General features: G+C 33.3%; 2 protein-coding genes across 2 annotated transcripts; both read left to right on the top strand.

Moving 5' to 3' along the window:
* Positions 1-1,592: 1,592 nt before the first annotated feature.
* On the top strand, positions 1,593-6,898 carry Bma-cima-1 (Major Facilitator Superfamily protein; the record flags this gene model as incomplete). Its single annotated transcript, XM_001897760.1, has 8 exons — positions 1,593-2,230; positions 3,662-3,800; positions 3,987-4,287; positions 4,709-4,901; positions 5,280-5,580; positions 5,911-6,028; positions 6,386-6,549; positions 6,752-6,898. 8 exons carry the CDS (start codon positions 1,593-1,595, stop codon positions 6,896-6,898), a joined length of 2,001 nt encoding a protein of 666 aa, XP_001897795.1.
* A 2,939-nt stretch (positions 6,899-9,837) lies between these two features.
* Bma-hxk-3 (Uncharacterized protein) lies at positions 9,838-13,634 on the top strand (the record flags this gene model as incomplete). The annotated part of the gene is made up of 11 exons (XM_043074261.1): positions 9,838-9,888; positions 10,807-10,933; positions 11,004-11,149; positions 11,282-11,497; positions 11,615-11,724; positions 11,881-11,998; positions 12,203-12,276; positions 12,457-12,612; positions 12,938-13,077; positions 13,275-13,411; positions 13,554-13,634. 11 exons carry the CDS (start codon positions 9,838-9,840, stop codon positions 13,632-13,634), a joined length of 1,356 nt encoding a protein of 451 aa, XP_042930195.1.
* Between the last annotated feature and the right edge of the window lie 572 nt (positions 13,635-14,206).

Genomic DNA, 14,206 nt, shown 5'->3' with positions numbered 1-14,206 from the left:
CTTTGATTTTAGTGTGGATTTCACGACAAACTGAGCATGACGTGTTTTTTGTAACTGCCTTAAATATCAAAGAGTATTATTCAGGTGAATTTCTCTTTTGATATAGGAATTCATTTTCAGGTTTCTTTTTTTCTATTTAAATGGAGAAACTTTTAATCCGTACTGTTATGTTGTTACTAATAAACTTTTTTAAATCTTCTCAGTGAATAATTCAAGCATGCAAGATGCGATGCTTTGATGATATTAGAAACAACCGATGTGCTATTTCAATTAGAACTCAAAATGATTACTCCGATCCCATTACCGTTCATCACAGCAATTCCGACGAAATGATTAAGTGATAATTTTCATCACCTTTTATACATTCGTAATAGGACTCACAATGTCATTCGATTATTTAAAAATGATCATATATGTGCAAGGAAATTTATTTTTCTTTAGAAATGATGATACTTTTTCTGTCATAAAATTAGCATACTTTAATTAAAAAAAAAACTGAACCCTTCTATTCTTAATTAATCAAATTTTGCCATCCTTTAATTTCTGTTACCCCTTTCTCTTTTTTCTTTCTCTCTCTTTCTCTTCAAAAACCAGAAATGCCAAAGATTAAAGAACAAGATAGGTTTTCATTAGTAGGAAATTTATCTATTGAATTCATTGAACACTGATCAGTGTACCTTATGATGTTAGTTACAACATAAAGCTTGAATTGGTAGTATATGTTGAAATAGTCAGTCGTTTCACTAAAATGCTTTTATCTTAATTGTCATTTGCGGAATCAGTCATAAGAACCAATATCAGCCCATCATGCAATCACTTTCTTCTTTTCTGGATAAACTTCCGGAAAAAGCCATAATTAGTAAACCGAAAGACGAATCCATTCCTTCGCCTTCTTTCAGTTCTTCCACCAGCATTCTTACATTATTCACAACTGTTCAGTAAACAATATCAATATCCTTTCAGTTTGAAATTTCGTCACGATCGTATCAAGATTATCAGGAATGATCAGTCGTTTGATAATAGTTACATTGCACATAAGCCTAACACAGTCTCTAGTGCAAATTTATTGGAATATATTAGGATATATAAATATATGTATTTCGACCAAAATGTCACATGTGCGCTTTCTTAATTTCTAATATTATTATATATATTAGAAATTTAATTTCTAATAAAAGACCATACAATTAAAGACGAAAAAAAGAAAATGAAGATATGTCGACGCTATAAGTTAATCATACGGGGTAACTTATTGAAACTGGGTGGGAACAACTGGTAGCCATGAGTTTCCGGAAAATGAGAAATCACAAGTTGGAATTGGGTAGAGCACGGCTCTCGTTGTAACGAAAATACATACGTACACACGCACACAGACACACACACATACGTACGTATATGCACGTACACAGACATACATACAAATACACAGACATACATATGAACACACACATAGACACACGTTTTGTCTGTATTGTATTTGTCCCTTGCCAGGAAGAGGCCGTCACAAGCATCCGGAACAAAACAATTAGTAGTGGAAGGCACGAGTTGTCGATTTGCGACTACACAGTCTATTCAGATTACAATTGACTATTATGTTGTCCTCTGCAAAGGGCATGAATACTGTGTATAGGAGTGGCGGTGGTGGTGATGGAACAGAATCACCAAGAAAGCTAGAGATCTTTACTGCTAATATTGACGGTGCTGGACATGTACCTTCTGCAAGTATTGACTTAAATAACGCAACTTCTACTACTACTGCTGCTGATTCCATCTTGTTCTCCCTGGATAACAATGAGAAAGTGATCGTTTTCAGTGATGCTGCTGAAAAATGCGCAACAATGGTGCTTTCCGCAGTATTTGAGGGTATGTCACTGAAGCTGGATAACACTTGTCCCCTATCCAGTGTAGTACCGGAACCGGATTTTGTTACTACATCCAAGAAGTTATTGGAGGGTACCAAGTTCAATGCATCTAAGCACTGTGCATATTCATTAAGCAAGTCAGATTTAATAGAATTGAAGCGTAGTATCGTTAAATCAGATTTCAAACCCGTGCAAGACCCACTGTCAATATCAAAACTAAGGAAAAACTGTTCCGTTGATTACCATCCATGGCATAGTCCCATATTTGAAATTAGTAGTTTGGATTCCTCACGATATATCTGCGAAAGTCTTGTCGATTGTGACGAAATTAGTGCTTCCCAGCCTTTCGTACTTTTCCCGTCCATTAGGTATGCCTTTTTTATACGCATCTCTTACTTATATCTCAAAAGAAACCGGAAATGTGAGCGTGAAGCGTTTTGCGGCGAAATAATCCAATTTTTTTTTAATTTTTTACTTAATTTCTTTATTAAATTATTAGTTTAAGTTAACCTCGTAAACTTTCATCTATTATCTTTTTTCTCTTGCCCTTTGACCGCTGATATAAACTCCTCTGGAACAACTGCTTTAACTTCAATAAATGACATTACATATCAAATGGTTGGATTTTACTGTGATATGTGAAAGCAATAAGAAGTACTATATTTGGAAGTTGGCACACGTAAACACTTATTTCAAAATGATACTGAATGACAATCGAATAGAGATCTTATTAAAAGATTTTAAATAGTATGGTACTTTAATTTGATAAGGCAGTAATTACAACGTATCCCACGTCTTCTTTTTAACTTCACTTTCGCTTCTCATCCAATATAATCCATTTGTTCCTCTTTTAATATCACATCACAACTACGTTCAATATCTAGTTCTTTATTGTTTGGAATATTTTACTGTGTTTTTAAACTTCATCCATGGACACAAAATAACTAAAGAAAAATAACTGGACTGTGATTGATTGCAATCTTTACATTTATAGTTCATGAAGGAGAAAACACGAAGAATGAAACAAATTTTCATTACAATGCATTGCTCTTTCCCTTTTTCAATAAATATTTTAAGTGAGAAAACCTGTTTCACATTACCATTATTCTTGTCCTTTGATGCCTAGAGTCATTGATATTATATCAATCATGTGTGAGATAATTAATCTAAATATTGGATATATATGACACTTTCAGAATAAAAATGAGAAGAAATTTGTAAAAATTTCTGAAAACAATGAATGTAATATAATTTTTTGTGAGATAGTTAAAAGAATTAAAGTATGGAGGAAAATTTATCATGAATTGTTTCAAGCATAGTATATTATTATTTCTAAATTTCACTATAGCTTTAAAAGTGTCTTCTTTAATAAACGTGAAGAAATATCTCGGGACCGCATTCCACATTTCATATAACAGCATTATTTAATCTTAATTTCCTTAAAAGAATATCGAAAAAGTGGTAAGTATAGACAACTTAGACAGGATAATATTTCATTTGATTCAATAATAACACTAGCCAGAAATATAACTCATATCATTTATCGTTATGCGACAAGAGAGACAAATTCTTAACAAAAGGAAGGGAGGAGAGAACAACTGTGCTGACTATGAAATGATTTACATTTTAAAAATTCAAAGAGAATATTGATTTATTTATATATACATAATTTAAGATTTTGAGTATTTAAAAAAGTCAAAATTTGAAGCTTTCCCAATCGTTTTGTTAAAAAAGGACTGTGTGCTATCTCTTCAAAGATTACTTCTTCCTGAAATAAATTATTGCAGATCCAATTTCAGGCTACTGGTTGCTGCTCTTTTATGCTGTTGTTTCATTGCACTTTCAGTGAGTACATCAAATATGGCTGTAGCATTGATTTGCATGACATCCTGTACCATAAATGGTTATAAAGGTGATCTACAATGGCGAAGTGAGCAGGTAATGGTAACTCATTTCAATCCACTCTTATCATGAACTATAAACATCTCAAACCAAATTAAAGCTCCGAAATGCGAAGTTATGCCATTATTAATCCTATTCAACTGAACACATAACTTTTCCTGCCTTTTTTTATGTTCATGCAACAAAAAGAAAATTTAAATTCCAAAATATTTTAAAATTTAGGAAGGCATAATATTAGCAGCACAAAATGTCGGTTCACTTCTGATGGTGATAACAGGACTGTGGGCCGATCGGATAAACGGTAAATGGATGATCGGTGGTAGTTTATTACTGTGTGCGATTGCTAATACAGTTCTACCAGTGATGGCACATGAAAGTGTATGGTATGCAGTTGGTGCAAGACTAGCAATTGGCGCAGCGGACGCATGCCTTACACCTGCTACCAGTTCTTTGATAACACGATGGTTCCCACAAAGTGAACGAGCAGCCGCATTGGGTATTGTTACAGGTGGCCGACAAATTGGTATAAAACTTATGCGTATACGCTATTTGTAAAGTAGTAACTTACGTTATACTGACATTATATGTATATGATTGATCTACATAATTAATAACATGAATGCTTCATATTGCTTGTATTTGACATTCGTGATGATGATACTCAATAAACTTGGTTTCTGGATTACTTTCGAGATTAGCTATGGAGAATTATGTTGCAATAACCAATGGGCTTAAACAGACTTGAATAAAATTAAACTCAGATGAAATAAGCGAAAATAATAGAAGGGGATGGTTTAGGGAAACATTTCATAAATAGTTATTTAATGGAACTCTTTCTTTCTGGTACAGAAATACGTTTTCAGGAATAAATTTTACACAGTTCATAAAAATAACTTTCAGCTATCTGAAAATGAATAGGTTGTACAGGATAACTTCATTTTTAGGTACATTATTTATTCTGCCAACAGCTGGTTACTTGTGTACACGTAAAGATATCATGAATGGTTGGCCTGCTATATTCTATCTTAGTGGATTGATTTCTATATTAGTTGCGTTATTCTGGATTCCGATGGGAGCTGACAAACCTTCCAAGCAGTACTGTATATCACGTCGAGAACAGATATTTATCGAAAGCAGGTTTTCTTTTATGACTTTAAATCATTCCACACACACACAGGAGGCCTGGTTTTCTGTTTCTTTGACCTTTCTCCACAGCCTAAATTGCATCATTCAGATCTTATTCATCATAATTATCGATATTTCACCTTACTAGTCAGACTGTTGATGTTTCAAATCATTTAGTCCTCATTAACAAATACAAAAAAAAAAGCAACAATTTTGGATCTTGACTGAAGCTTGTAACAATCTATCCATCATGTTTTGAAATAAACCCAAATCATTAGCTGTTCCCATCTAAATAATAAATCATCAAATCATATTTTGTAGAGCAGAAAAAGCTAACTGTTTAGTGGAATCTCAGTTTCTTGGATATTTTTGATTTTGAATAAATTTTAGGATAGCATGCGAATCAATCGGTAAACGTACCGCTTCACGTCACACACCGTGGTCTGCAATTGTTCGATCGTCGGCATTATGGGCAGGAATCTTTGCGCTTATATGCCATGAATATCCACTTGTTATCATGCTGCAATTCTTGCCTAATTATATGCGTGACGTGTTGCACTTTGCACCTGCCAAGAATGGAATAGCTTCAGCGTTTCCAATAGTCTGCTTATTTATAAGCAAAGCTTTTTCTTCTAGCTTTTCAATCTGGCTCATAAAACACACTGGCTGGACTAAAACTACTATTTGTAAGGTACTTTTTGTGAATTATGAATAATAGTGAACAATGAAGTGTAACTCTGCTATTTACTGCTTTTCTTCACAAACGATTGAAATAGCCAGTTATATTAGGAATCAAGTGGAAATATGGCCATACCAAGATATTTTGAATTGCTTTTGAATGAATACGAATCTCAAATATTTTTTCTTCCGAAACTTTCCCATTTTTTTCCTGTCCTATCCTGCTAATATGGAGTTATTGTTTGAAAAAAAAAGAAAAAAAAAAAAAAAAAAAGGAAAGAAAATTTAGTTATCACATCAACATCAATAAGCAGTACTGAACAAAAAAAATAAACATTTACAGATATTCAACGGTATTGCATCAGCAGGACTGTCACTGTGCATCATTACGGTACCACAGTTTGACCGAGAACGATCTTCTTTTGCAACAATTCCTTTATGTTGCGGAATGCTTTTTGCTGGTTTGTATTTAATTTTATCATTTTACATGTTCATAATTTGGTCTAAAGTCTATTTCTAACTTCACGATTCACATGTTTTGAATGAATTTTCTCTCTCTCTGAGATATGGTAGAGAAATAACTAATAAGATCTTGATTAGAATGCATTTCTGATTGCTAATCTAAGATATAGTGTCAAAATGTTACATGCATGATGTTTCTGTAAAAGGATTGTAAATATTTTAATGTTCCACGAAAAAGTTGTATAGAATCTAACATCTGTTTTCTTCTTTTTTCTTGAAGGATGCATATAGGCTGTTTGACGTGCTGTTCGTTCGAGATTAGCTGACAGTTTATTATGATAATAATGTTGTTTTAGGTTTACATACTCCGGGCGTACAAACGGCTTTGGTGCAACTTGCGCCACCGTATTCAGGTATCATCACAGGTATTTCCTTTTTTTTTGTTGCATGGTTTGGCATCGGTAATAAACTTCTCACGAAGCATATTGTACAGCATGGTACAGCGGATGAATGGGCTAAGGTATGTTTTGAATTGACTGTAAAAGCAGTGTTTTTGAAGTAAGACACTAGAATTTGACTATATAAATGGCATTGTAGTAGGAAGTGACATTACAATGGATACTTCATGTTCAGAAAGAGTAGATGTTATAAATGCTACTGTTCTCTTGTTAATAAGTTATCCGTTTTACATAGTTTACTTTTTAAAAAAACCCAAATTTCAGGTATTTTATGTGTCCGGCATAGTAGCAGCCTTACCAGTTGTAGTGTTTACAATCTGGGGATCCAGTGAGCGGCAGTGGTGGTCGGCACCCAGTTCAAAAACCTCAACACACAGCTTAAATACACAAGCTACAGTAGTTTCCAACTGAAGCTAGTCAACCGAGATACCAATGGATTACTCAAGAAGAACGGAATGAAAAGAACCGTAGCGTAATATCGAAAGAATTGGATGACTCTCGGGAAAAGTGAAAGGCATGTTTCAGAGGAGGAATTAACAACTAGCTATAAAGAAGAAATAATACTGTTGTTAGGTAATGTATGGATTACAAAGCGATTTGTTTCATTTTAATTATATTCCTCGATAATAAATTATATTAGTCTTACTTGTAAAGCATGAACTAATAGAAAATTAATGAGGGGAAAGCATCGATGAAATCAGCAAAAAACTGGAAAAGGTCGAGCGAGAGAAGAAAAAAGAATTGAAAGGATGACATCTTCTCTCGCAATGTAAATAGTAAGGAAATATCACTTTGATGCATAACATACAAAAGGGTGATTTAGCATCAGCATGATGACCGAAAAGAGGGAAATGACATATTGTCGTCGATTCGAAATTTGAGAAACTATCGATGATGATGTGATTATGTTGGCCGTTCAGTGAAATGGAATAAGTACAGGCCATTGAGGTGAGTTGTTTCCGGCTAAAAGATCAGTTCTTTCGGGAATTAATGGATTATCGAAAAGGAAAAAGAGAAAAAAGTAGGAGAGAAATGATTGTTTTATGCTATATTCTTCCTATCATCTAAGGAATCAAATTGCTTGTGTAATAATATATTTTCGCATTGGATGTATTAATCATTTCGTTTGATAAAAAATAGTGTATTATAAGATTTGATTAAATCCAATTAACTATTAAAATGACAATCATTTTATAATACAACAAAGTCCCTTTAAAAACTTCATTCATTCAATAACACCTTGCTAATGAATAATTCCGGCCTTGTTTAACGCATATGTATGTGTAATTAATGTTTATGTTTAAAGTTTAAGCATATATGTTATGCAGTGGAATCAATGAAGCAATTTCATGTTGTAGCGTCCTCTCTCCCCTTTTCCTCTTCAATCTTATGACATTCATTGCAAAGAAACGTTTATATCAACGTTGGACTAATTAACAGCTTATGCTTCTCATTTTATGCTTACCCATCTATTCATTTATATGTACATTTTATGACTGATCCGTCACAAAACTCTTTTTCAATCTCTATATTATATATACTTGTGTGTATGTGCGGGTATATGTGTATGTGAAACTATGTATAGGTTTATTGTTAAGAAAATAATTTGCAAAAGGATGAGATGATATTACTTATTTTTCAATCCAATAAATCTCACATTCTCTTCTTATTTTTCAATTTTGCCACTTTGAACAATAGAATAGTCTTTTGGCATATGCCATTATAAGTCCTTTTAGTTTAATCATTTCGATTTTACTTTCCATATGGCATAAGTATATATCCCTTTACATGTTTTTATAATAGCATATTTCATAAGTAAATAAGAGGCAAGCAGACAATTTGTCACATTTATATCATTCTAACCTTCTCCGCACTCCACTTTTCATTTCGCCCTCACTTGAATTTCCTTTACTATTTTTCCATCTTTATCCAGTTACACACCTTTGATACGTATACCTTTACTAACAATGCAACTAATTCGATTAATCATTAATTACTTGTTTTGATTCCATTTTCCCGTCATCCCTAATAGTTTGCTTACTTTTAATTTCCGATAATCCGGTGTTCCGTAGTACAAATACAACAAATATTCTGCTCTTCTTCCTGTGAAATAGCTATAATGTTAATGAGAGGCAGAATACTTTCATTCTTCTTTCCTTCTTTCTTCTCTGTTAATTTAGAAAGGATTTTATGGTCTCACAAACCTTTCATTAATAATGATGGTATATTACATTTCGTCATATATCCGGAATCAAGGATATTAATAGCAATGATAGTTGAGGCACTTTTAAGTGATATAGGACGCTGCTTTCTTTCAAATAGGTTTTGAAGTATTCCTCTGAAAGTTTTGGCATCGTTTCAATGGCTTGTTTCAGTCGATGAATCTTGTTGTTTGTTCGTAGGGGATTATTACAGCTGTTCTGTATCGGCTTGAAAGGGTGTTCATCTTTTTCCGTTAAATTGGCCGGTTACTTGATTTTTGGTATATAACTCAAAAGTTTTCGGTATACTGAGTTCCGGAATGAACACAAGATGCGTTGGTGGGTGTTTCCTTAACTTTATATCGTTTCGAATCTTCCATGCATTTTTGGCCATTTCTGACTTGAAATACATCATAACCATTTGGTCAATAATTATGGCATATCACGCTCGGCCGTAGATTCTCGACAATTAGTGATACACATTCCTCTGGATGTTAGTTCTTCAATTATGTTTTTATATGCCATCTCCTTTATGTATTTTATCATAAAGAATAGTCACTTAAGAAATAACAGGATTATAATCGGACCACTTGACACAAAACGTCATGGATATATACAAGACGTTAGGACCCTTTTCCTCTCCATGTTTTTGTGATCCGAACATACTACGCAGTTGTTTCTTTACGATTGTAATTGATTGGTTTGAACACAATGAGCAGATGGATTTTGATGCAGGATTTCCAGTAGATAAGGCACAAATGGAATCAAACTTCCTATTCAGTGGTTCGATTTCCTTTTTAATCATATTAACTTGCAAATTTATATATTAGCAAACTTTGTAAAGCTTCAGAAGTATAAGACCGTACGTTTTTTCCTTGGAATTTAAATGTGACATATTTGCAGCTTATTTTAAGACTTTAAACTTAGTGCCAATATCATTTTTGATAAAGTGTAGCCATGTTAAAGGCATTGTGTTAAAGGAGCACAGATACCGAGCTTAACATTACAAATATGTTACCATGTTAAATGTAAATTAGGATTCGGTTTTCAAGCGAAATGAATTATGTTATTGCGATATGAATGTCGAGTTTATTGACACTTGACGGCCTTTCTATCTATTTTCAGATATTGTTTCTATTTCCAACAGTTATGACATTGCCAGAAGAAGTTGGTAAAACGCTTGAACAGTTTTATATTGAGGTTCATACATTTATTTAAATTTATTCTAAGAAAATACCGATCGAGAGTGTGAATTTGTCTTTCCTTTTCTCATGCTGTTTTTATCAACACTTTTGTTTTCACTTTTCTATTTATTCTACACTGTATATTCGATTAACATGCACAGGATGACTCACAAGAATTATTCACAGTAAGAAATATACAGATAATGTCTGCGCGGATTGCAAGATGACTAGGAACAGGTGCAATTTCGTTGTCAGTTTTATTCTGATATGTCGGAAAACTGATATATGCTTTCTTAAATAACTGTTTACTGGAAGGCAGCAATAGAATAACTAATTAGAAAACAAAGTGAAGTTTTTGTCATAGTTTAGTAATACGGCATCTCTATAACATCCTGCTGCTGATGAGTGTTGCTATCAAGTTGTAAATTTAACGGTCGCTAATGTTTCACATATATTCCTTCTTTTTGTAATTCCCTCTTTTTCTGTCACATTTTTCTGTATCGTTGTGCATGAGGCCTTCCAACTAACGAATATTTTGTTGATAAAGAAGACCAACAAATGTTTTGTTGATAGTGTGCATTATCCATAGTTCAAGAAAAGGTCTTTTAATATCTTTTTTCAACAATTCCGTTTCGTCTGACTTATCAAATCATTCTTCACTTGGTGGAACTGTCTTACGATAATGTTTTTCATACCATTACAAAGAATTAATCAAAATGGTGCAATTTTCTTCTCTTCAGTTGGTTATCGACTACATATCGTGCATAATTATTGTCTTAGAGTATTTCAACTTCTTGACATCATTCATCAATAATGCTTTTGTTAAAAGCGCAGTTATGCAGTTTTTTTTTCTTTGAATAGTTTTGTGGATAAAAAAGTATTGCCAGTAAATTGTTATAAGAATTATTTGTGTTGGAGATGTATTTTATTTCAGGATGGAGTACTGCATGAAATTAGTGAAAAAATACAGGATGAACTTGTTCAAGGTCTCGAAGGAGGTGCTTCGAAATCATCAATTGCCATGTTACCTTCTTTCGTCCCTGCTTTACCTGATGGGAATGGTTGGTTGGTTAACATATATGTGTACATATATATTTATAAACTTTTCCAAATATTTTTTTGAAATTTCAGAGATAGGTAAATACATTGCAATTGACTTGAGTGGGAGGAACTTGCGTATTATGTTGCTAACGTTGAAAGGAAGTAACCAAGAACCAGAACAGATTAACCATAATTATGTTTTCCCAGCTTCTGTTATGAAAGGAACTGGAGATCAGGTTAGACTTTTTTAAGAGATTTTGTACTGTTTTATGCTTTGCAGCCGTTAGGTCTTCAAACATATAATTCATATACCACACTTGCTTTCAGGTTTTTTAAGATTGTATTTCAAATCATATATGTTGTTATAGCTGTTTACATTCATAGTCAATTGCCTGATGAAATTCCTCAACGAAGTAAATCTATTAAATGCTTCACTCCCGGTCGGTTTTGTTTTCTCCTACCCATGCGAGCTGCTTTCAATACGCTCAGCGCGGCTGCTTTGGTGGACAAAAGGCTTTGATATAAAGGACTGCCTGCAAAAAGATGTAGTCAAACTTCTGGAAGAAGCTCTCGAATTAAACATGGTTTGTCTGCTCTATAGCTATAGCTCTGTGATCCTTTACTTTTAATTATCTAACGCCGATGTATTAATGTCGGAATTTCTTATAGGCTATCAAAATTTACCTCTGGTTTTATTTCAGCTAACAAATGTGAAAATTGAAGTAGTAATGAATGACACCGTCGGTCAGTTAGCTGCAACTGCTTACAAATACGGTCAAGAATGTGTCGTTGGTGTTGTCATTGGTTACGGGTAATTTTTATCTTTTTATTTTATTTCAATTTCCTTTATCGGAAAGCAATATATGGGATAGGATGTGGTACTTTTTTACTAGCAAAAAAATGAACGCAAGTAAGAATGGGTGATGAAGATAAAAGAATTGAATTCTGTGCATTTTCTAACTTTCAGTTGTAATTCATCATACCTGGAAGATACTGCGAAAATCAAGAAATTCAATGCTGCTGCTTCTGGATATAAATTTGACAAAATGGTGGTTGTTACTGAGTGGGAAGAATTTGGTGAAAAGGTAATCTAGAACTACAAAATTTTATCGTAGAAAATGTACAGCTTAACTCTTTAATAGTAGCGGCCAGTTATCGTATGACATGATGTGAGATGCTGAGGTTTATTTAACAGTACAGTGTACTCAAAGAATTTTTTTTTTTTTTTGTGTTCACAGTGGTAATTGGAGTAGTTAAAGTAGCATTAAGAAATTGAATGTATATTACAGGGTGAATTAGCAGCTGTTTTAACGCAGTTCGATCGGGACATTGATGAAGTATCGGTTCATAAAGGCAAACAAATGTAAGCATTATTAGTGTGAAATAAATGGCATAAATTTGCACATTACTGTTAGGTACTGTGAATATATCTTTAAACATCAAAACAAACAGCGTAAAAATCTATTTATTAAGTGAGCTTTTAGGCGTTATTTTCTAGAGATTTCAGAAGAAAAATTGGTACTTAGGCATTATTTATTTACAGGATTGATAAACTGACTGGAGCTTTATACCTCGGCGAATTGGTACGCCGTATCCTCATGCAATTTACATTAGATGGACAATTGTTTAGTGGAAAATCTTGTGAAAAACTGGGTGAAGTGGATTCCTTTCCAACTAAATACATTTCTGAAATTTTGAGGCAGGTTTTTTTGCAAACATTTTTTGTTTACTATGAAGTGAAAATCTAGGATGTCATCTTGTTATTAGAATAATGCACGGATTTTTGTATTTTCATCACTACCAGCATATAGTACAGTATGATATAATTATGTGGTATAGTCTAAGAATGTTGTTTGCGTTTCAGAAAGACTCATTTTTATGGTGTGGCAACTGCTGGAATACTGGAAAAATTTCTGTACATCGCTATAAACACTGCTAAATAGTACCCAGAGATCAATTAAAGGATCCATATTGTATTATAAAATAATACTGTGGTAATTTTTTACACATGAATGGATTTTCAGAGATGAAGAAGGGAGTTTTAAAATTTGTCGACGGATATGTGATGAACTTGATGCGCCTAGTCACTGTACAGCTGATTATGAGATCATCCATGAAGTATGCCATGCGGTATCTCAGAGATCTGCTGCTATTGTTGCTGCTGGTTTGATATTCCTTTCAAATGTTTTATATTACAGTTTTCATCCACAGATTTTTACAGATATATACTTAGAAGAGAGTTTTTACCATAGAATAGGATTGCCAGCACTGTCAGTAAGTAACATTTTTCCTTGAAAATAAAAGATTAGTACATCGTCATTAGTACATCAACCAATATTTTTCATACGAATGGATTTTCAGCAATAGCAGCGTTATTACGCCACATTGGTCAAAGTAACATAAAAGTAGGAGTGGGTGGCGCATTAGTACAGTTTCATCCGACCTATCTCGCATTACTGGAGAACAAACTGCATGATTTGGCTCCTGTGAATATCAAGGTTTGTTTTATTTGTAGTATGAGAAATAATTTTGAAAATATTATTTATAAAATAAAAAACACGTTTTATTACACATTGACGTTTTCTACTCAACGTTGTGCGTGCACAATGTTTGAATGTTTTAACATCACTATTGTTTTAGTGGGAACTGGTACCAGCGGATGAGGGTAGCGCTAAAGGTGCTGCTATAGTTGCTGCAGTAGCTGAGAAAATGGGACTTTAAGTGAAAAGAGTTCGACGCTTTGTATGACTTTCTTTTTTATATTATATCAGTATCTTTATCTAATTAATTTATCCCATTTCTTTTTCATTTACCCTATTTTCGTCGTTGTTGGCTTCAGATATGCAGTAATAGTAACGGTCATTTTATCTCAATTAGGATGATGAAATCAGCTTTCCAAGTAATATTTTCAGAATTTCATGTTTTCTGAATTCCACAATAGTAGCTTCTCAGTGCTCATTTAGTAGATTTATTTAGTGCACGTTGTCATATGGGGGAAAGACTAGGTATTTATTTTTTGAACTGTTTTACCTCAGTGTGATATATGTATACGTACGCTGCTAGCAACTCAAAGGATTCGATCTTTATTATCTCCGATAGCTGTGATTTCTAGGTTGCAAGTATGGATGGAAATTGATGTTACTTGGATCTGCTGTTTCCAATTTGTTTTTGTTAAAATGCGGATAGAATTTTTTTGCTTTTCTTATGTTCTCGAAGTTTTCTTTCTGTTATCCTAAAGTTTTTTAATTCAGCTTCTGTAGGCGCGTTCCAGTTAACTGTGCAAAATTTATTTT

The sequence above is a fragment of the Brugia malayi genome (genome assembly GCF_000002995.4).
Source record: "Brugia malayi strain FR3 genome assembly, contig: Bm_v4_ChrX_scaffold_001, whole genome shotgun sequence".
Classification (NCBI taxonomy): domain Eukaryota; kingdom Metazoa; phylum Nematoda; class Chromadorea; order Rhabditida; family Onchocercidae; genus Brugia; species Brugia malayi.
The sequence above is the reverse complement of the archived record's forward strand: the minus strand, read 5'-3'. Positions and strand labels throughout refer to the sequence as shown.